Raw genomic sequence first — 24,420 nt, 5'->3', positions numbered from 1 at the left:
GATTTTTGTGTCTTCAACAGAAAGCAGCAGCTCAGAACTGGGGGAAGGAGACTGAATAGATATGTATGGAATGAATTGTTAGTCTCACCATGGGCAGCAACATATGAAAAGTTATGTTTCAGCAGAATAACCCCTTAAGGTTGCTGCTCTGGTAATTGCGTCAGACCAGACTCCATCATCACACACCTTATCTTCATATGTAAATTGTTGGACAGTAATTAACACAATCTCGACCATCTTCCCCGACTAATATTTCCTAATTTAACGTTGTGACTGATACCGTTGCAGACTAGGTCAGGAAGCTGCCTTGCAATTACAGCGGATAAGATCTCAGCATACATAATAAAGCCAGCATTCTTATAGGCTTATATCCAGCAAGACATTTATACAGCAGTAATTCCCAAAGCAAGAGTCATTTCCCCCAGACCTGAAAACTAATTTCACAAGTTATTACTGAATGAATTGAATATTAAACCACAAATAATGAATATGGAGTTTTCAGAGTCTAGGCCGGGCCCGGGATCATTGATATAAGCCAAACGTGTTTCTTATACAAAGACATGTTCATTATGTGCAGTTATACAGAATTGGGCTAATAGGAGGAGGGTCCTGTGACTTTGCTGCAGATTACATCACAGATCCAAAGCAAAATCTGCACTGGGGCAACACAGGGATTTGTACAGGGGAAGCTCAGGATGGCCAGCAGACCGGAAGCTGGCATGGCAAGTAGCCTGGGAATGGGTGTGGCAAATGTAGTGGGGGCATGGCTGAGCCGCTTAAAGGGGTTGTCCGGCGATAAAAAATTATTCAAGTTATACAACTTTGTAATGTATGTTATGTCTGTGAATGGCCCCCTTCCCCGTGTTTCCCCCCACCCACGCTAGACCCGGAAGTGTGATGCATTATACTCACCGCATCTCGTGTCGTCCATGGTCTCCGATCCTCAGCAGTGACGTCTTCTTCGGGAGGCCGGCTGATGACGCGGCCACGTCATCAGCTGCTCAGCCGCGATTGGCTGAGCACAGTTATGCTCAGCCAATCGCGGCTGAGCTTCGGATGACGCTGCAGAGGACGGCCGGCACTCGGGAAGATCCGCCGGCCTCCCGAAGAAGACGTCACTGCTGAGGATCGGAGACCGTGGACAACACGAGATGCGGTGAGTATAATGCACCACACTTCCGGGTCTAGCGTGGGTGGGGGGAAACACGGGGAAGGGGGCCATTCACAGACATAACATACATTACAAAGTTGTATAACTTTGTAATGTGTGTTATTCTGTGAATAATTTTTTATCGCCGGACAACCCCTTTAATATGTAAACCACACCTGAACTGTAGACAACAGTCGTGTTTTTTTCTGGAAGAAAGTGGCCATGTTTTTGTGGTGCTAGATAGGGGGAATGCTAAGAGTCACAGGCAAGTAAGAACAGAAAGACATGCTTGCTCAGCTGTACACTGTGGACACTGTTGAGCCCGCCCTCATTAGAATATATATATTGAAGGCACTCTGAGAGTTCCTTTACAGGTGGAACTTTCTACTTTCAAAAGCTACCAGAGGAGTGCATCTGGAAGAGCCATTTGTATCGACAGAAAGTGGCAAACAGGCTACTGCTGAGTGTGAGCCAAGGCTGTATGAGACTGTCGTGTCTCCAGCCAACTGGTAATGGTTAGCCACCACCAGGGCCTATGGTACAGGATAGCTCCAAGCTCCAGGCTACTGGTTGCTAGCAGTGCAACCGCAAAAGTAAACGGCTGTATTCTTTGTAGTATAGGAAGGTCCATCCATGACCTACAGAGACGCAAAGTTTCCATTGGTCCATAGTCATGGCATGGTTGACCCAGTAGGGGCTACCAAACATTTGATTACCGGTGGCTGCAGACGTTGGATGTAGCCCTTGGGAGTCCTGGAATACATAAATACAGCCAATGGCCTAGCCTTCCCAGCCTTAGGGCTGCATCCAACTTCTTCAGCCACCGGTAATCAAATCCACAGGTGACATTTGTAGCATTGCCAGATTTGTCAGCCCTACTTCTTTCATTAGGTGGCGCTAGTCTGCTTCAGGATATCAGACTTCTTCATAAAATATATACTGTACTATCTGCAATTACGGATAGTATCAGACCTATTTTAGTCTATAGGCCAATGCACATGACTGTTGATTATATGGAAATACGTGACCTTAGGTTTGTGGTTGGATCTAGTGGACTTGGTTAATGCTTATACACTAACGGGAAAGCCACTACCTCAAATATGATGTCACACTGCTTCTCATGGTGCCAAATGCCCATTAACATTGTACCTAAAAAAAATCCTTTTGACATGACACAGGGATCTCCACTAGAGATGAGCGAACCTAGAGCATGCTCGAGTCGATCCGAACCCGAACTTTCGGCATTTGATTAGCGGTGGCTGCTGAACTTGGATAAAGCCCTAAGGCTATGTGGAAATCATGGATAAAGTCATTGACTATATCCATGTTTTCCAGACAACCTTAGAGCTTTATCCAAGTTCAGCAGCCACCGCTAATCAAATACCGAAAGTTCGGGTTCGGATCGACTCGAACCCGAACCCGATTCGCTCATCTCTAATCCCCACCAATCAGAAGGAGGAGCAGGGAGAAGCACATAGTAGCACAATCCACTCCCTGACTGACCTAAGCACAGAATAAATAATGCAATAAGAGATTTATCAAACATGGTGTAAAGTGAAACTGGCTTTGTTGCCCCTAGCAACCAATCAGATTCCACCTTCCATTTTCCAAAGAGTCTGTGAGGAATGAAAGGTGGAATCTGATTGGTTGCTAGGGGCAACTGGGCCAGTTTCACTTTACACCATGTTTGATAAATCACCCACTATGTATGTGTGTGTATATATAGTCTAAACAGTGTTTGCATATACATTACCATAGAACTAATATGCTGCAAATTTGTTGCTGCAACAGGGAAGCCTGACTATGTCTTTGTGAACATAATAGCCTCTCACTCATCCTTCTATATGAAATCCAGCAGACACCACCTATCCCAGTGCAGCCCTCCCTATATACACTACAGCCAGTTACTCCTTACCTGAGCCACCAGGCTACCTCCAGACTTCTTGCCCAGGATCTCACAGTTAGAAGTGGCACAGGGTGATCCAGACTTCCTAGGAGCTTTGGAGTCTTCAGTTCTTCTCTGATCCATTTTGAGCTGTTGCCCATTTAATAAGATGGTGCCAGGCATGATGGAAGCCCTGGCAGAGTGCAGAGATGTCCCATATACAAGTAGGATGAGCAGTGCCACACATTGGTGAGCCCTGGCATGGGCTGCCCTCCATCCCTCCCTTCCATCTCCCATTATAGTAAAGCTATGGATGCCATCAGCCTGGCATCCTGATCACTGTGGCATGGCTGGCTGAGATCTCCAGGGAGGATACAATGTTGCACGGAACTCGTCACATTGTTGTGCAAAAAGCTGAGCACTTCCAGGAGGGGAGGAAGGACTTGGGGCAGAGGGGAGGAAGGACTTGGGACAGAGCAGAGAATAGGGTGAGATTTAGGAATGTGAGCCTCCTCCTCCTCCTGGCTGCTGGGATTGGTGCACTCTGCAGTAATGTGAGCCCTCTTCTTCCTCCCTCCTCTATGCATCATGGGATTTGTAGTGAGGGCTCTGGGCAAAACTTCCATGGAAACTTTTCATGAGCTGAAAACTTGTAATCTTTCCCCTGAGGCTCTGCACCTAACAATAGCACAGCAGCAGCTTCTAGCACATGGATGGCAGCAGGAGAACATGTTGGTGAAGTGTGTATAATAGGTGTACAATACACTAGCCATGGCTAGTGCTGGCTGCTCCTCTGATGTAGTGCTGACCTTCTCAGTGGACTCCCTCCAGGTGGTCCCTGGGCTGCTGGCCACTGCTGTGGTGCTGGGCATAGTGCTGGGGGTGGTGGCTGCAGGATTCCTGTGCTGGTATGTCTTCCTGCCTCTATTCTCCAGGAAGGTAGGTGCATCTCATTAATTGTTTCCTATAACATGCAGCTGTGTACTACCATTAGATCAGGTTTATTCTATCTGTATTTGTTATATATTTGTTCTGTTTAGTTGTATTGTTTTACTGCTTCCACTTGAAATGATACAAATTTGTCCAGTGCTGTCTGTATTATGCCCCCTAGGGGGCAGTCTCCTAATGAAAGTACCCTGTAACCAGCATAGTCAATCAGTTTGGTGGGTCCAGATGTTATTTGTTATAAACATGCAACAAACATATAAAGTGCACGCAAATTAACTTTTCTTAGGCTATGTTCAAACGTAAATTTTCTGTTAATCACAGACGATTTGCAACAACGGTCGTGATTAATAGAAAATTTATGTTGCATTGCAGTCAATGGAATCGTGGACGGAGTGTATGCATGTAATATACTCTCTGGACGGGATCCCTAGTGGCCACATGAAAAACTGATATGTCACAGAACGGCCAGTGTTTTACAGACTGTGAACCCGGCCTTAGGGTACAAACACACACACCGTATACGCAGCAGATTTGCAGGTGCAGATTTGATGCTGTGTTCAGTTATTTAGATCTAATCTGCTGCGTATTTGCTGCGTATCGCAGCAGTAAATACGGTGTGTGTGTGTTTATACCCTTAAAGTGATTTTTTTTCCATTAATAAAATGCAGTGGGAAATAACTAGAAGTGGGGAAACTCACCCCCACCCCACCCAATGCTTAATTTCAGTTGTGTTTTTTTTTTCCAGTCAGTTTTTATTGAAGGTTTTGGCTAAATCAAATGTGGTACAATTTTGACAAATTTTTGTATCACTAGGCTACGTTCACACAGGGTGAAATGAAAGCAAAATACAGCAGTAAAATAGGTATAAAACATATATGTATATTAAAACTAAAGTCTATGGAAAAATGTCAGTCTGTGCACACATTGTAAAAAAAATCTTTTTATTTTTACAATGTGTGCACAGAGGGCTGTACAAGGGCAGAGAACCTGTCTTTTAGAGGAGTCCTTCCTCCTGTACAGTGGTATCTTGGTTTAAGAGTAACTTGGATTGAGAGCGTTGTATATATTTTCCATCGCATCCTACCCTGATTATCGTATGCATCGTTGCTTAAAGTGAATGTACCATCAGGCCTAGGCTGAAGCACTGGAGGTGGGCCGACCCACCCCTAGTGGGAGGAAATCCCGCCCCTCTATGACGCGGCTCCATTGATTCTAATGGAGCCGCGTCATAGAGAGGCGGGGGGATTCTCCCACTGGGGGTGGGTTGGCCTGCCTCCAGTGCCCCAGCTCAGGCCTTATAATACATTCACTTTAAAGGAGAAGTCCGGTCCCCGGCCGCTCCCTGGTCTGAGAAGGGGCCCGGGTCATAACTTGTAAGGTGCATCCAGCCAGGCAGAGCGGACCTTACACGTCACAATCCCAGTCCCTGCTTAGACCAGGAAGCGGCCGGGGACCACATCGACGGTATGCAGCCACCAGAGTTGCAGTGGGTCTGGCCAGACTTCTCCTTTTAAAGGGGTTATCCAGTGCTTCAAGGGGGAGTCCCTCAAACTTTTATTTTTCGCAATGACCCTCCCATCCACTGGGTGTGCTGTACAGCACTGCCCAATCTGGGTACCTGTACTTGTATTACCTCCAATTACTCAATTTGTGGATCATGTACTGTAATCATTCCTCTTCCTGTTTTCTTTATATTAGCATTTTCCAATGTACAACGTATAGTTACCTTATCGAGATCATGATTTTACGCTTTACCCACTAGTTTAGCTGGTTGAGTTTGACCACAGTCAGTACTCTATGCTGGGGCATACATAAGAGAGATTGAAGCCCATAGCAAATATTAAAGGGAATGTACTATCAGGCCTGGGCTGAAGCACTGTAGGCGGGCCAACCCACCCCCAGTGGGAGGAAACACCCATTAGAAGAAATGGAGCCGTAACATAGAGGGGCGGGTGTTTCCTCCCACTGGGGGTGGGTTGGCCCGCCTCCAGTGCTTCAGTCTGAGTGTGGTGGCACATTCCCTTTAAAATGTCTCTTCCAGTATGGTGCTGGCCTTTGCTATCCAGAACAGATAGGCTGGATGTCTACTTTCCTCCACTAATCCTCTGGGGCGGTTTCTCATATGACTGCATGCAAGGCCAAATAGAATTTATGAAAATAGGTTTTCTAAACTGGACAATCATTTAAAAAGGGCTTATGTAGGACTAGAACTTTTCAATGGAAATGAGCTGCAATGCCACACGCCGCCTCGTTTTTGCAGTCCGTTTTTTTTTTCATAGGTTTTTAAATAAAAATAAAAAACAGATGGAAGAACGGATGTACTTGCATACATCTGTTTTGATCCATTTTTCCATTGTAAAAAAAAGGATCAGCTTTTTTTTGCAAAAATGTATGGAAAAAATGGATTGCAAAAACATAGTGTGAACCCTGCCTAAGGGCCCTATTACACCAACAGATTTTTGCAGCCAAATCCACAAACAGAATATAAACAGAGAACAGCCCATAAAGGAAAGACTGAGATTTCTCCTCTTTTCAAATCAATTCCTGGCTTTGGCTACAGAAATTTGTTAGATAAATCTGTTGATGTAATAGCGCCCTAATTCTGCCTAGGCTGATGTAAAATAAAAAAAACAAGAAACTTGTACTCAGCTTCAGCCAGTGATTGGATAAGTGGGCAATGCCTTGTGCTAACACCAGAAAGTGCTGCTCAGCGGGATTGGGCTCTATATTACATCAGCCTGAGTGGAATTATTTAGAAATATTACTCCCCAGAATACCCCACACTGCCACTACACCATGTATGGATCTGTCTGTATTCTATGTATACCAGCACTGAAAACAGCTGATCGGTCAAGGTGTCGGATGTAAGATCCCCAACCAATCTGATATTAAGGGTCCGTCATGCACATAGGTCACCAATAAATGTAGCCTGAAAACTAAATTATTTAGTTCAGAATTTTCAATTCAATTTTAAGGAAAAAAAAAGAAAACAACTATGGTTTTCAAAGGTTGACACTCACCCCCTCATCCTGGAAGGTGATCTTGTATATTACATCTTATACAGATAATACATAGGATTCGGATCTCTTCTTTTTCCCAGTGTGACATGACTCTCTACAAACATTGATTGACGGTAATAATTCCGAATGTCACCATTTATATTGCCGTGGGACCAGCAAAGCCTGCAATGTTGGTTATCACATGATAGTATCCTGCTAATAACCCAGTTTGAAGAACCGCATACGGGGACTGCGTAAGGCATCAACATGCTGCCGAAATGTTAGCAGAGCTATAGGGACACAGGGAGTAATTCCACAGGGCTCTGACTGTCATATCTCTGATCCAAGCGACAGTCTCTATATATATATATATTGCCTTGGTAACAACCAGCATCGCTCTCAAGGAGGGAATAAGACTCTCCATGGTTATTGTTGCTTATGATCGTGACCCTCTTGTAATACAAAAAAGAGACATTGTTCCCACTTGTTCTGCATTATTCTGTGTTAATGACAGGCCCTTCAGGATGTGGGTCATTGTGTCTGAATAATGAGCCCAGATACAGTCTATGCAGGGATTATGTGTGTGTCAGGGTTAATAATATTAAGTCAAAGTGCCAGGGCCGTCTCCAGGTTCTATAACCGCTCCAGGTCTTCTGCCGCTTAAAAGGGGAGGGTGAAACCTGTAAGAATAGCTGCCCTAGGGTAGAAACCTGCAGTGAAGATCCCATTGCACCGTGGGTTTTATTGCAGTGACCATATATTGGTAGATACCAGATGTACACAGGCTCTACGCCCCATAGAAAGAAACTGTACAGAGATCCATGGATCCGGTATGCCCCCTTCCCCCTAATGGCACAGTCCCACTGCTAGTTTCCTCAGCCGTGGTGGGACAGGAACAGGCTAGATAGCAGTCCAGGAGAGATTCCCTATCCCCATCCTACTTTAACAATTGTATAAAAAATTGTCCTCACTATACTGTCTATTAGGCGAGGTGTCTTGATCTTTATCATCTACCTATAGTAAATCGATATCTCCTAGTTGGAGAACATGACTATTGACAGTTATATCAGGACATCTCTGTAGCTGCATACTTTGATAGTGAATGCTATATTGATCTAGACGACACTTGGTTTTTAATTCTTTTTTTTTTTTTTTTGTGGGTGCTCTGTATTAAGCTTTTAACGGTTTAAATAATAGGTATGTTTTAACCACTTAGGAAATTAGGGCATATTGTGGGGGTCTACCCCTTGTTGTATAAGAGGAAATCTGCTGCCAGACACCTGTGGCACCAGTTTATCTACTCAAGAACATAAAGATATATTATTGGAAATAATGGTGGACAAACTAATGGTGCGTTTACACAGAAAGAGTTATCTGACAGATTTTTGAAGCCAAAACCAGAGACAGACTATAAACAGGGAACATGTCATAAAGAAAAGACTGAGATTTTTTTCTCTTTTCAAATCCATTCCTGGCTTTGGCCTTCAAAATCTGCCAGATAAATCTGTCTGTGTTAACGCACCTTAAGGTTTTGCACCAGATCCCACAAATGGAAGATACCAACTAAAATAAGGCCCTAAATAGTGTGTGTGTGTGTGTGTGTGAATCCAGTCGTCATACAGTATGAGGAGGGGTGTACAGCACGGCTGGCCTAATATGCAGCATATTTGTGGTACAAATTTATGCTGTAGATGTATTACTGATTCTGTCCATGGGGATGTACCCTTTAACCTGCATTAACCCCTACCTCCCCTGCTGCCCATTCTCTCATGTATCCCTTCTCTAATGGTCCAGGGCTGCCATAGCAGCATCCTGTGGAATGACCTCTTCAAAGGTCACAGAGCACACTCAGTAATGTTTTGCATACATTTCAAGGGGACAGAGTCTGTCTATTGTCGTCTGTGTCTATGAGTCTTGCTGTAAAGCATGTCACTAAATGCTGTTAAAAACAGCCCAGGCAATATGGCAGCCCCCATAACAATGGACAAGAAGTGAAATAATTTAATGTTAAAGTAAAAAAAAAAATAGGAACAGATTAGAATAAAATAACAACTTTTAGTATCTGACTCTAATCAGTAAAAGAAAATTTAGGAGACACATTTCCTTTAAGGGTGCGTTTACACAAAAAGATTTATCTGACAGATTTTGGAAGCCAAAGCCAGGAATGGATTTGAAAAGAGGATAGATCCCAGTCTTTCCTTTATGACCTGATCCCTGTTTATAGTCTGTTCCTGGTTTTGGCTTCAACGATCTGTCAGATAAATCTGTCTGTGTAAACGCACCCCAAGGCATAGTGATTATTTAAAGCGCAACTATAAAAAAAAATAAATTATTTAGCCTAGGTCATGATAATAATTTTTGCAATTTATTGTAATGATGAAAAGTGAACCATTTTTAAATACATGCAGATGAATGTTCCCTCAGAGCAGTGTTTGACTCTGAGCTACTTGTTCAAAACTGTCCCACATTCCTGAGAATCCGTCCTCTGCCTCAGCAGCAGTTTTGTATGGATTCTTAGACAGGTCCCCGCCCAAGTCCCGCCCCCTCCCTTCATACCTTCCCTGCAGCCCTGGCACTGTGGCTGCTGTCTTCATGGCTGCCCTGCTAGTGTGGCCGGTCCCCCCTTCAGTCTCATCACTGCTGATTCATGACAACCGGTGTCCGGCAGGGGTGTGCCTGAGCCAGCAGGGCCACAGGCACCCCTCCAGCGCCGGCCGCCATGTTACTAGGCCCTCTGCAATGCCGCCATTGCTGCTGCTCCCCCCATCCCTCTCATGACACCCAGTGTATAGTTGGCAAACGTCCCGCGTATGACGTGATAAGCCCCGCCCCCATAGCGGTAAGCCCCTCCCCGCAGGCGGGGCTTACCACGATGGGGGCGATGGAGGCTTATCGCGTCATACTCGGGACTATTGCCAACTATGCCAGTGCCGCTCCCATGCCCGGTGACAGGTCCTGGAGCCCTGCCACAGCGGGCAGGGGTGTGCCAGAGGCGGCGGGGCTGCTGCCATATACCTGGGTCTGAGCAATGGCACTCTCTGCCCTGCCCCCGCTGTTGCCGGGCCCCAGTGAGCCTGGCTCCCTCCTCCTTCTCATCATCCTCTCTCACTGTCTCATCTCTCATCCCCTCGGACTGTCATCATCCCCCCTCACTGTCATCCCCCCCTCACTGTCATCCCCCCTCACTGTCATCCCCCCTCACTGTCATCCCCCCTCACTGTCATCAGCCACCCTCACTGTCATCAGCCACCCTCACTGTCATCAGCCACCCTCACTGTCATCAGCCACCCTCACTGTCATCAGCCACCCTCACTCTTATCATCCCTCTTATTATGCCCACTCCCCCCTCCACCTTGCCCCCTCATCACCTCTTACACCCCCGACCTTTCTTCTCCACCTCGCCACCCCTCTCCATCCCCCTTCCCCTCCTCATTCTCAAAAGATTTGCACACAAAAAAAAAAATTTTGACATTTGAAACTGGCTCAGTTGCCCCTAGCAACCAATCAGATTCTACCTTTCATTTTCCAAAGAGTCTGTGAGGAATGAGAGGTGGAATCTGATTGGTTGCTAGGGGCAACTGAGCCAGTTTCACTTTACACAATGTTTGATAAATCTCCCCCGAAAAGTTTATACAATTCTCCTCCACTTGCTTTTATTTCAGTTAACCACCTAAAATGGTTAATAAAGGTCCCATGGCTTGTTTTGAATTCTTTGAGGGGTAAAGTTTCAAAATGATGTGCTTTAGGGTACAAACACACGACGTATCCGCAGCGAGTTTCTTGCTACGTATACGCAGTGTTAACCTGCCGGCCGCCGGAGACTAAACATTACCTGATCCCGGCTCCGGCTTCCTCCGGCTTGCTTCGGCGGTTCCCGGTGTCTTCACAGCCCGCTCAGCCAATCAGTGCGCTGCGGCGGGGCAGCGCACTGATTGGCCGGGCGGGACGTGCCGGGAGCTGCTGCGGACAAACTCGCAGCATGGATGATTATCCCTGCTGGGTGTTTGTCTGCCATTGACTAAACAGGGACGGGATCCGCAGCGAGTTTCACTGCGTATACGCAGCGAGAAACTCGCTGCGGATACGTTGTGTGTGTTTGTACCCTTAGGGTGCATTCACACACACCGGATCCGCAGCAGATTTGATGGTGCAGATTTGATGCTGTGTTCAGTTATTTAGATCTAATCTGCTGCGGATCCGCTGCAATACAGTGTGTGTAAAGCTACCCTTATGGGGTTTCTATCACACTTCAAAAATAAACTAGTGCAGAGGGCGGGGCCTATCTATACTATAGTTACGCTTTAAGTGTTTGTATGGGGCCTGACCAGCTGGGTTTGTGTGTCTGTAAAACCAATTGTGGTCAGTATATCTAAAGGATTTAAGAGAACCAGTCCATACAAAAAGCAGTTACAGCTAGAAGTAAGTTCCTATAAGCCCCCCCCAACTGTTTCTGGGCATATAAGTAAACACTATGGGGGAGATTTATAAAACATGGTGTAAAGTGAAACTGTCTGTTGCCCCTAGCAACCAATCAGATTCCACCTTTCATTTTTCAAAGAGTCTGTGAGGAATGAAAGGTGGAATCTGATTGGTTGCTAGGGGCAACTGAGCTAGTTTCACTTAACACCATGTTTGATAAATCTCCCCCTATGAACGTTACTTATATGTCTCGAACAAATACTTTTTACAATGTACTCATCTAATCATGTGGGCAGTCCGGAGCTCCTAACTATCTTGGGAAATCTTGTCGGCAATCATATAGGAGCGGACAGAGGGGCCGTCCTTGAGTGCCAACGTTCCCAGGGAGGCGTGATTGCCAGCAAGGTTTCCTGTCAGCTTTGACTACTTAGGAGCTCCGGACCGCCCACATGACTAAATGAGTGCGTTTTAAAAAGTACTTTTTTGGGACATATAAGTAATGTTCATAGGGGGAGATTTATTAAACTGTTGTAAAGTAGAATTGTCTCAGTTGCCCCTAGCAACCAATCAGATTCCACTTTTCATTCCTCACAGATTCTTTGAAAAATAAAAGGTGGAATCTGATTGGTTGCAAGGGGCAACTAAGACCATTATACTTTACACCAGTTTGATAAATCTCCCCCACAGTTTTTACTTATATGCCTGCAAACAGTATTGGGGGTATATACTAGCTAATTTATAGATGTAAGCGATTTGTACATGATTGGTTCCCTTTAAATAAACATGGCTGCTTTCATCCAGTGGAAACTGCATCCAAACATTTAGGAACACAATAGAAATACATAATAGGAACACAAACAGAATACAGCGGACTCAAAGTAAGATGACAAATCTGTTTTAATGTGTTGAAAAAGCAATTCACCTCCATCAGGCCAGTCATTAGCATGTTCTGTAGTCCTCATAGACAGTGACAGCTCCTCTCCCCATTACATATACAAAGCCAATTGCCTGTGCTGTTGATGAACCGTCCTTTCTTTATATAAAATATCAGACGTTCTGCGCTGTCAGTATATAGGAAGCAGAATCTCGCTCCTCTCAAGTATTGCGGGAGTGATTAGTGAGAGTAACAACATGTGGGAGCAGAGTGACAGAGATCAAGTGGCTGCTGGCAGAGTGGAAGTGAGAAGATTAAACAGGGACCGGGCTGCCGAGGAGGAGGAGGCGGTGGAGAGGTGACCATAAATCAGGAGACTTTAACAAATGTCACATTTAACTAAGTGTCAAGCTTAACTTTGTCCTTCACAAACTTGCAGCACGAAAATTTCAAGGTAACGCTGGAATGTCGGTCATGATTGAGGCGGATATTTTAAGGTTGGGAACAGTCAGATGTAGAATTGTCTGGGCCCCCAAGCAATATTTTTTTTATGTTATTTCTTTAATATTCTTACTTTTAGTATTCCTTGCTGGTCTCCATCCTCTAGTCTTATATATTGTGGTGATGTATCCTTCTATGATATTGTATGGCTTATTATTCAGTGGATGGGGCATATACACCCAAATGAGAATGATGTCAACAAAGATCTATCTATCTATCTATCTATCTATCTATCTATCTATCTATCTATCTATCTATGATCTATCTATCTATCTTATTATAATCAGTGGCGTAGCTACCATAGAGGCAGGCCAGGCAGCTGCTATGGGGCCCCTGCAGCAGGGGAGCCCAGGGATGCACAAGTAAGATAAGAGCCATCCTGTGCTCTTCTGCTTAACCCCTTATGTACTGCAATGTGTAAGTGACCCAGTGTTCATTTATATTCTGCAATATAAAAAAGGGTAAATATGCAGAAGACAAGGAGATCTCTGCTTCACTGCTCTGATAACCCCTGACCTCTGTTCTCAGAGTTCAGTGCAGAGGTCAGGGGTTATCAGTGCACAAGCTTTGACACATAAATCTCCTTGTCTTCTGGTTTTACCCCTTTTTTGTGCTGCAGCATGTAAGTGAACTTTGAGTCACTTACACACTGCAGTACATAAGGGGTTAAGCAGAAGGTAGTCTGCTCCTGCACTATGGCTCCTAATGGGCCCTTATAGTTTAATACAATGCACTGACTATTGGCCATTGGCTCCCTGCTCTGCCAGTCACTATTGTGATTCTGTCTCTGGCCACAAGAGATTAAATTTTTTGGCCATATCACCGAGTGTGTATATGGCCAAGTGTGTATATATATATTATTGCATATTGCTTTGTGTTGTGCGTAGGGGAGGGCGTACAGTTTTTTGCTATGGGACCCCATGGATCCTAGCTACGCCCCTGGTTAAAATAATAGATATTTCTTTTATTCTATATAGTATAGCTAGTAGCCGGCTGGTCTAGTAGTGACATTACTCTACACTGTGCACAGGCCGCTGCACTTCCTCTTGCACATGACTGGTAAGGGCAGAGATTGGCTGCAGCAGCCTGTGTACAGTTCATAAAGATTTCACTAGGACTCTTCCTCTTGGCAGTTCAGAGAGCCAGCAAGGGACCAAGGGGGCTGAGTATAGGTTTTTATTTTTTTATCTACCTGTTTCCTGCCACATGATCAATTTTACTAAAAACCCAGAAAACGCCTGTAGATGACATCATTGCTTAGATATGATTACATCACTAGCCCTGCCCTCTAAAACTCAGACGCAAGACATGTGATCTGTCTCGACTGGATACAATTGTAGCACACAGCAAGTTATATTAAATCCCTGCGCTTGAATGGGACAGTGATCTAGAGTGGAAAAGAACTGAAACACAAGACACATTACAGCACTGTATACTGTATATGTATATTATAGGATAAATACAATAAAGATGCATTTGGATAAAATTAGAATATCCCTTGACATTTTTAGCATGACCCACAGATATCGAGTTATGTACATTTGCTGCAGTGAATGTTTTCATGATTAGACATATCATTTTATGGCAGCTAAAAAAGAAAGTCGGGACTTTGGAGAAGAGCAAGCCTGATGTTACCCAAACCAACCAGGATGTGGCTTCCAAAGCCAAAAAGAAGAGGAAAATAAAGAACCCCAAACTGCTGCCCCTGGAGGAGGTAAGTCATTACTGCTCAATAGAAGTACGGCCATTGAAGTTGGATGTGTATGCAGTGGTTTTATACTATAACTAGAGATAAGTGCAGCTAGAACCTGATCATTCTGCATTTGATTACCGATGGCTAAAGAAGTTGGATGCAGCCATGGGGAGTCGTAAGAAAAACATGGATACAGCCATAGGCCCTAGGCTGTATCCACATTTTCCAGGCAAACCTAAGGGCCGTATTAGACGACCCGATTACTATAGTAAATGAGCACTGATCTGTTTGCTTGTTTTCTGAGCCTATTACATGGTTCGATTATTGTACAGCAAGGGCTGCATGGAGATCATTAGCAATGTCTGTGTAGCCCTTGCTTTAAAAGTGAAGCTCATAGATTACCTCTCCAAGCTCCCTGGTATTCTTTTCGCTTCTCCCTGCTCCCCACAGCCGCCAGTGCAACTTTAGAGCCAGTCTCTGAAGTGACAGGATGCTCATCCAATCACTGGCCGCGGTGGTCCTATCTTAGCCAGTGATTGGCTGAGCAGTTTGTCACTTTAGAGACCAGCTCTAAAGTTGCATCGGCGAAGAGAATGCCAGGGAGCGTGGAAAGGTAATGTATGAACTTTATTATTTTATTTACTGACCCATCAGCCATTGGCCCTGCATTACTATTACACATAGCCACTGGTAATCAAATGCCAAGAGTTTGAGTTTGGACAAACTCAAGCGTGCTCGAGGTTTGCTCATGCCTATTATTAACTGTTTGCATCTCTGTAGTCACTATACCACTCCAAGGACATTAGATATTAGCTTAAAACCTCATGGATACCATGGATAATGGATAACTATTAACTACTTCATCTCCCTAGAGATACGAGGCATTAAAGGAGAAGTTTAGCCAAAAGTATTTTTTAATATGTTATTACTTATGGAAAGCTAGACATTTCTAATGTACAATAATTATGGGAAATGCACATATACTGCTATTTTCCTTAATTTAGTAGATCATGGAGACTTCAAATTCTCTCAAATACCGTGACTTCACAAATCAGGTGTTATTCCAATGGAGTGTCTAGCAGGGGGCGCAGTATATGTAAAAGCCTATGGACTTAATTGAAGTATATGGAGTATGTAATGTAATGTGAAAACTACACTTTATTGGTAGACTATGGGTATGAGATAATGGACTATGTTTATGGAATAATTTGAGGAGCAAATACACTTGCTCCTCAAATGGAAGGCACGGAGCAGGGAGGGAGAGAGGAGCCGGTGCATCTAACCACCTCCTTCCTCCCTCCCTGCTCAGTGCTGTGGGACAGAAAGACACTACTACTCCTCCCATCATCTGCTCATAGTATGAGCAGATAATGGGAGGAGTAGTACTAGGGAGATCCCCATCACCAAGCCCCCCCTCAGCCGACATCGCCCCCACCGACCCCACACCCGCCGCACAGCTGCCGCCACCACACACTAACCTCCCGCATCCCCCAGTGAAATTATGTTAAAGGGGTCGGCCCTTTTTATAGTAAAATAGTTTAGTGTACAGTACTAGTAAGTGTACTCAGTGCACATACTAACAGCAGCTCCCTGTGTACCTCATAGATCTAAAATCAGACTCCTGTCCTCCAGGCTGGGTTGCCCTGCTCTGTGGTGAGTCTGTCCTTAAGATGGCCGACATGGGGGAGCATGCAACCATGGCCCGCCCCCCAGTGTCCACCATACACATACACAGGCTCAGTGTTGGACACTTGGGGGCGGGGCATGGTCACATGGTCCTCCATGTCGGCCACCTTATGGACAGACTCACCACAGAGCAGGGCAGCCCAGCCTGGAGAAGGGGAGTCTGATTTTAGCTATATGAGGTACACAGGGAGCTGCTGTTAGTATGTGCAGTGAGTACACTTACTAATACTGTACACTGAACTATTTTACTATAAAAAAGGCTGACCCCTTTAACATAATTTCAGGCCAACATTGCAGCATAGCCTTGGTTTGTAACTACATTGCAGTAGTGCCAGGGTTACACAGCTCACCCTAGTTCTAAGACACAGAACTATGCAGACTACACACAAGAGTTGCACATGACTACATAAAAGCTACATGTGACACAGTTTTCATGATCAAAATCAGTTTATCTTCTAATTACCTTCCTAGAGAAAACTGCACACAATCCCTATCTATAAGGCTAGAACAGAAGGCAGCTTGCCTAGTGCATACATAAAAGGTATTTAAAGTACCTTGTTGAGATAGAGCCACATAAATCTTGCACTAATGGTTAGCAAGGGGGATAATCAGACGCATAAGAATTAATTGAGGAACAGCTTTCGTCAACTTAATAACGTTCTGCTCTGTTAGGCTTTATTTGTGTGAATAATTGGATAATGCTTCATGGTTTATTTATCTTCCATTCCCACTGGTGCATTCAGATATTTTATGCAATCTCTATAAATAACTGCTATTTATATGCTTTTATATGCCAAGATTTATTTGCTGTGTTGGGAAATAAATTGGTGTGGTTGTAGGTCTGAATATTGCTACCCAAGGTCTCCGTCCCCTCCCCTGCACCTTATGGGTAATAGACTTTCTGTTCTTTTTACAGGAAGGTGACCAGCTGTCAAATAACGGAGTCGCAGCCTTTGCGTTAAAGGCCAAAGTTGTTTATCCAATAAATCAAAAGTTTAGGGTAAGAATTTGGAGTCCGCGCTCTGAGACATATGGGGCCTTTGTCTATGGGATTGCATATTTCCTTTTGCATTTATTTTTTTTTATGTTTTTTTGAATAGGTCCCCACCTATTATAGATACATATAAAGTGCGCATTATTGTGGAGAACAATATACTGTAGCGCTGGAAGGATTTGCTGCAGGCTTTAATATTCAAAGCTTTTCACTTCTTACCTTATCGGAGATTGCATGATCATATATTTAGCATTTAAATTGAGAAGAAAATAATTCTGATAACCATTTTTACATGTTTTAGGTGTTTTAAACAAATCGCATTGCCTCTAGGAGATCCTTAAAGGAACACACCATTAAAAATGTATATGCAGTGTTATGCCTAGGACAGGAAAGGATGGGGCATGACACAGTAGCTACTTACCAATAGTTGGTTGTGCATTGGACCGATTGATATGTCTGGTGTTTGCCAACAGTCATAGAATAATTGGGATACAGTGAATCAAGCAGCAAAAAGAGGCAGAGTTAGGAAGGTCCTGTTCCAAAGCAGGCATTTAGAGGTCATCTGTGGTCATGTGAGTAGTAGGGTTTATGTCCCATGTTTGGCTTTTAAAGCGACTCTGTACCCCCAATCTGACCCCCCCCAAACCACTTGTTTCTTGGGATAGCTGCTCTTAATCCAAGATCTGTCCTGGGGTCTGTTCGGCAGGTGATGCAGTTATTGTCCTAAAAAACAACTTTTAAACTTGCAGCCCGTGCCAAACGGGAGTATCTGTGCCCTAACTTTGCACCACCCCTCCGTCCCTCCTCCCCACCCTCTTCATCATTAGGAATGTCACTGAAACACTTTCTCCATGCTGAGCACTGCACAGGTGCTTAACGATCCAGCCCATGTGCCTGGCTGACACAGGTGGGGAATAGGAGGCAATCTGCCTGGAGCATTCCTAATGATGGGGAGGGGGGGCAGAGGGGTGGTGCAAAGTTAGGGCACAGATACTCCGTTTGGCACAGGCTGCAAGTTTAAAAGTTGTTTTTTAGCACAATAACTGCATCACCTGCCGAACGGACCCCAGGACAGATCTTGAATTAAAAGCAGCTATCCGAAGGTACAAGGGGTTTGGGGGGTCAGATTGTGGGTACAGAGTCGCTTTAAAGGGAACTTGTCTACAGTTATATGATGCCCATAGTTCAGGCAGCATGAAACACTAACATGTTCCATGTGTACAATTTTGTAGATTCATGGTCAAAAACAGAGTCACTGGGGTGGTTCCCAGCAGTTTCTACCTGCTCTATCCGCATAGAACGAGACATACAGAACATCACCTCCTTTTTGGGTATAAGGAGAGAGCTATCACTCAAGGCAGTTTGGTAGGGGAGAAGCCAACAAGAATACTTCATTGAGTTGGAGCCCCTTCTAGAAAATCCATGTGTCCTGTTCCTCCTCCTGCACTAAGTGTTTTTTGGAACGTTACTTTAAAGGCTTGGCCACCATATAGTAACATGTGTACTCACTGCACTTACTGACAGCAGCTCCCTATGTACCACATAGAGCTAAAATCAGACTCCCCTCCTCCAGGCTGTGCTGTTCTGCTCTGTGGTGAGTCTGTCCATAAGATAGCTGACATGGAGGAGCGTGTGACTATGCCATGCCCCCCATTGTCCACTATAGGCATATACAGGCTCAGTGGTGGACACTATGAGGCACACAGAGAGCTGCTGTCAGTAAATGCAGTGAGTACACTTAATTATACTATACACTGAACTATTTTACTATAAAGTGGCCAACACCTTTAAAGCATACCTGTCACTATGGCCGTTGCAGTGACAGAAATGTGTGTGATCCTATTCTGACATAAAGAGGTTGCAGCATTTCCATCACGGCATGTTTGTAGCTACTCCCGGGTGCCGAGTCGAAGTCACCGCTGATCTGGCAGTGGCCATGGTGACAGGTACTCTTTAAGGAAGGTAAGGAACCCCGGTGCAAAAGAACATCTGAGGAGTTACCCATAAGAACCAATCAGATTGCTTCTTTTATTTTCAAACCTATGAAAAATGAGAGCTGGCATATGATTGGTTGCTCTGAGCCCTGTGGCTCTATGCTCTAGCCAATAATCGCAGCATATTCGCTATTAAGATATGTTCACACTGAGTAATATTGGTGGAATTCCACAGTGGAGCTCCCTGCCGCGGAATTCCACCTACCTCAGTGTCACACAGTGTCTCTATGGGATACCTCCTGCACCTCCGCTCCCGTCGCTCTCCACTTGATCTGTCAATTCTTTGAACAGAAAGCGGTGGGAGCGGAGGCGCCTGAGCCATCCTGTAGAGACACTGAGGCAGGCGCGATTCCACAGCGGAGCTCTATATTCTACCTATATTACTGTACCTATATTACTGTGAACATGTCCTCAACAATTAGCAGTGTTGTCTTTCCCTTAGCAGTACCATTGTTAGCAGATGATTCCCTGCCTAGTACTTGCACCAGTGTTTTTCACAATTTAAAGGGAAACAATCAGCCCAGTTGGGCTGATATGGTTCCCTGGTGTACTATATAAAGCTGCTTCGCAGCCCGTGGCACGTATCGGCCGTGGCTGCAGCAGAAGCTTTATACAGGAGAAAACAGGAGTTTTTATCCCTCGGGCGTGCGGCAGGCAGAGGCGGGCAGGTAGTGATCTGGGAGGCTCCCCACCTGTGTATAGTCGCCATCTCTGCCTGTCAGCATGCTCTGAGAGAATGATTGACAGGCAGAGAAGCCAGTAACGGGACTCTCTGCCCGTCGGTACGTGCCGTGGGCTGCACAGGAGCTTTATATAGTGCTCCAGGGAACCATATCAGCCTAATTGGACTGTTAGGTTCTCTTTAAGAAGCTAAACAGTATAGATTATTTGGTGTAGACAAGGTTCATAGTTTGTAAAACTTGAACCCCTTATTCAATAATGTGTTTGTGGTTCCAGCCTCTTGCCGATGGAGCGTCGAACCCTTCCCTGCATGAGAACTATAAGAGGACAAGGTTACCCAACCAGATCTTTGAAGATTCAGCAGAGAGCAGTATGGAATCTATGAGTCAAGGAGAGAAGGAAGACGGTAGTTCTTCTACAACAATACATTCTAATACTAGCCTGGATAGATTCTACGAGAGAATGTTTCCTCGAGTCAACAGCTTCCCAGAAGTCCTACAATGTAATGGGTAAAGATGATCCACATTTCAACTTGATGAACTGACTTTAGCCTTAAAGAGACTCTTATAGTAGGTTTATGGTGTCCTATCTCAGGGTAGCATAAACTAGTGGCAGAGAAGCTGAACAGAATGATGTATCACTTACATTGTTCTGTGCAGCTGATCCAGAGATATCCTCCTGAACATGGACAATAAGTAGTCCCCTACATTATATGTGTGAGACCACTAGTCCTCATTATTCATGAGAAGCAGAAAACTCAGCCCAGCAGCTGCTGATTGGCAGTTATCTATCCATGCTGTGTATAGGCAGTCATCTGTCATTCAGCAGCTGGAGAGCGGGGGGAGGAGTGTGGCAAGAATCCTATTCTCCTGCATATTAGGAGAACGGCGAAACAGAATGATTTGAGTAATACAGTAATCTATTCAGCATTTCTGTCATTAGTTTTTGCTGCTTTCATTTAAAGTGAAATGAACCTAGTGACAGATTCTGTTTAAATATCCTTAGAATATGCCATAAGTGTCCCCTAGAGGCGTTTCTCACCTCTGAGACCTGCACCTATCTTTAGACAGAGGGCTTCCCAACCCCCTCTGGTCTGTTTGCAGCTTCTGGAAACCGAAAACAGCTCAGTCTAGTGAATTTATACAATTTGAGTAACTCTCGTTAATATGAGTTACACAAATGAAAGGGGTAGTGTGGTGATAAATATTTATTCACAAAATAACACACGTTACAAAGTTAAACATCTTTGTAATGTGTGTTATGTATGTGAATGGCCTCCTTCCCTGTGTTCCCCCCCACCCCGGAAGTGTGGTGCATAATACCGCATTCGTGTCGACCCCCGGCCGCCATCTTGGGACAATGACAACATGTTCGGGAGGACGGACGAACAGCTGTAATGGGTGTTATTTTGTGAATAAATGTTAAGCGCCGCACTACCCGTTTAAGTAATTCGCCAGATTCGGCTTTTGGCTTGCCAACCACTTTTGTCGCCTACAAAAAGACCGGAGTGGGCTGAGGGGCTCTGATCTAGGGGATGCTCAGGGCATATGCTGTGGACAAGCCACGGGCCAGATTAGTCCAAATGAAGTTTTTTTTATTTTACTGGTTGGTTGGACTGTTAAATTGAATAAAAAGCATCTGATACAGAGACATACCTGAGTGTTCTGACCCTGACTGATCAGGAGAACCAGCGAGAAGAAACCAATGCTCAGTGAGTTTTCTCCCAGCTCTAAGTCTATGGGGACATCCAGTCCTCTTAGACACAGACCCACCAGAGGAGTGCACGGCAGCTTCCCGCTTGTCTTTCTGAACAGTCGGAATCTGACAACTCAGACTCCGACAGAATAAAAGTTTTTCTTTTAATCACAGGGAGGGGGTATACAAATGGTGATGTTACTGCCCAACCTAAGGCAAGTACTTTTCACAGAATAACATTAACATAAACATGGATTAAATGAGAGGGTTACCAGCTTTAAGGGATACAGAGAATAGTAGAAAAAAAATTCTAAAAAATATACTTGCCTTTCCACCTGCATTTATTCCAGTGCAGTAGTATCCCCTGTAAAAGTGCCCCACTAACTACCACTGTAGCAGCCATAGTGGCGGCTACGGCCATCCACATCAGGGGTCCCCATGACCTGCTCCTGCAATACACTAGGCCCCCTGAGTTGTCATCAGTTGTCATCAAAAGTTTGCTATGGGGCCAGGCCATATCTAGTTACGCCCACTGATGTCACCATACAGCATCAGCAATTACAAGGAGTAGTCCAGGTGACCACTAAGTTAGTGGCCGCTGTGTCCCATGCAGCAGATGTTGTGCTAGAACAATTCTTTTGTGACCTGCAACTTCCAGTGGGGCTGGCTATCTAATGTGTATGGGGGTCTGCAAACTCTCTCCTGACAGATGTCAGGAGAAAGAAGGATCATGAATTCAGAATTTCAATGCCCAAATGGCACAAAATGTCACCCGAAGAGTCTGGCAACGTCTTATTCCTCTCTCATCAATGAGAACACACGCTGGCTTGGCCAAACTGAGCAAAGATATATATGGAGGTTCAGGAGTCTGGGGCAGGGTTATTGAAGGTCTGCGTCCAGCATTATTCATGGGTAAGAACATCCCAGGACTATCATAAAAGGGGTCCAGGTAGAGACGGGTAAGAGATGTTCTGTCGGGATTCCAAAGTGATGGGTGGTGATCGGGTGCCCAGAAAACGCTGAGGTTTTTGTATATTAAAAAGTATTTAAAGGCTTTGACCTTATTTCGGAAGCCTAATAATTCATTGAAATGGGACGACAAATTGCACGTAATGAATAAATGACTTCATTGAATGCTGCTGTAGGGATGACTGATGCCGTGCCTGCTCCCGATTGTTTAAGTGTCTGCTGGTTTCATTTCAGAAATTTTAATATTTTAACAAAGGTTAATGGAAAAACTCCGCCATTCAGAGCATTGATTTCCCTTGTTTGTGCCAAGGTAGTGAATACACAATTTGTCTGCTGTGGTTACATGCATTGTGATCTGTCAACACACGGTAGTAGTAGACAATGGGAGCCCGAGTGATGACATCACACAGTCTTTGGATTGTTACTGTATGTATTCATGGTCCTTATGCAACCGAGTGAAAACAGAAACATAATAACAGTTTGCAACAACATAAAAAGACTCTGCTAAACCTAGAAAGAATTATTAGAGAGCAGAGGGGTTATAAAGGGGTTTTAAAGGGGTTATATTATTGGGGTTAGCTAGGTCATCAATATTAGATTGGTGGTGGTCCAAGTCTCGGCACACCAGCTGATTGACGTACAAGGCTCAGTGCTGGAAGCCAAGCTATGTCTATTGATCATACAGGGCGGTGAGGGAGTGGGTGTGACTGCTGAGGTTCGGCAACGCCTTCTAGACACTTAAGCTGTGAGCATGATATGGAGCTGATAGTCACTTTAAAACCTGAATTCTCTAGGATTTTTACATTTTACAGTTGTTTCATGGGGCATATAGAAAACATTAATCAGTTTTCTCCTGATCTCTACAAGTGGTATTAGTGGAATCACTAATAAATACTAAAGTGCCAAGCGCAAGTAAACATGTACTGTAGTACTATAAGTGCAACAATAGGTCTCTTTTTTTTATGTAATTGCACACTGTATGTCCCTATGAAATGGATAAAAGTGAATTACAAATGAATGCTAAAGTGCCAAGCATAGATATTATGAGCTGTAGTACTTAAAAAGGCAATGATAAAACTCTTATAGTTGTACGCTAGATATCACTGTGAAATAGATAAAAGTACCTGTAGAAATCGTGCAGTAAAAACTTCATAAGCGTAGTAGTCCTCCAATGTTGGTGGTAATGGCAGACCGAGATCTGGTACGTTGGCCTTGCTCCAAGGTCCAATTAGACAAAGGCAAACGCTTTACTTTGCTGAAACACGTTGGTTTTTGAGTCTCTACGGGAATCCTTAGAGGGAGAGAGTGACGTCACTCGGTTCCGTGAACCTTCTTTTTTTTCTTGGGGGGATTAGCCACCGGCCGGGGCATCCCTATCCAAGCAGCTTGGGAAAAATATTGCACATTTCTGCACCATAATTGGACCTTGGAGCAACGCCAACATACCAGATCTCGGTCTGCCATTACCACCAACATTGGAGGACTACTACGCCTATGAAGTTTTTACTGCACGATTTCTACAGATACTTTCATCTATTTCACAGTGATATCTAGCGTACAACTATAAAAGAGTTTTATCATTGCCTTTTTAAGTACTACAGCTCATAATATCTATGCTTGGCACTTTAGTATTCATTTGTAGTTCACTTTTATCCATTTCATAGGGACATACAGCGTGCAATTATATAAAAAGAGACCTATTGTTGCACTTATAGTACTACGGTACATGTTTACTTGCGCTTGGCACTTTAGTATTTATTAGTTATTTATTTGGGGAGAGAAGCGGGTGACTCCCAGCCTGACAGCTGCAAGACTATTATAGCGCTGGTGTTTGTGAACTTCTATTTTGTGGGGGCTCCCACACAGTTGGTTCTTTGCATTGTAGATTGTGGAATCAGTTCTTTTAGAGGTGGAGATTAAAGGGGTTGTCAG

The 24,420-nt window shown here is 44.4% G+C and overlaps 2 protein-coding genes across 2 annotated transcripts in view; one reads left to right on the top strand and one right to left on the bottom strand.

The window, feature by feature from the left end:
- The window catches only part of EVC2 (EvC ciliary complex subunit 2), an 80,527-nt gene extending 76,922 nt beyond the window's left edge, over positions 1-3,605 (bottom strand). The window contains exon 1 of the mRNA XM_069977397.1: positions 3,066-3,605. Within this exon, the coding sequence (XP_069833498.1) occupies positions 3,066-3,332 (267 nt within the window). The 5' untranslated portion in view covers positions 3,333-3,605. The remainder of the gene's footprint in view (positions 1-3,065) is intronic.
- The window catches only part of EVC (EvC ciliary complex subunit 1), a 65,041-nt gene continuing 44,004 nt past the window's right edge, over positions 3,384-24,420 (top strand). The window contains exons 1-4 of the mRNA XM_069977399.1: positions 3,384-3,974; positions 14,365-14,490; positions 17,072-17,155; positions 20,101-20,333. Of these exons, the coding sequence (XP_069833500.1) occupies positions 3,807-3,974; positions 14,365-14,490; positions 17,072-17,155; positions 20,101-20,333 (611 nt within the window). The 5' untranslated portion in view covers positions 3,384-3,806. The remainder of the gene's footprint in view (positions 3,975-14,364; positions 14,491-17,071; positions 17,156-20,100; positions 20,334-24,420) is intronic.

Source organism: Dendropsophus ebraccatus, chromosome 7 (genome assembly GCF_027789765.1).
Source record: "Dendropsophus ebraccatus isolate aDenEbr1 chromosome 7, aDenEbr1.pat, whole genome shotgun sequence".
Classification (NCBI taxonomy): Eukaryota; Metazoa; Chordata; class Amphibia; order Anura; family Hylidae; genus Dendropsophus; species Dendropsophus ebraccatus.
This window is presented reverse-complemented; position numbering and strand designations above follow the sequence as displayed.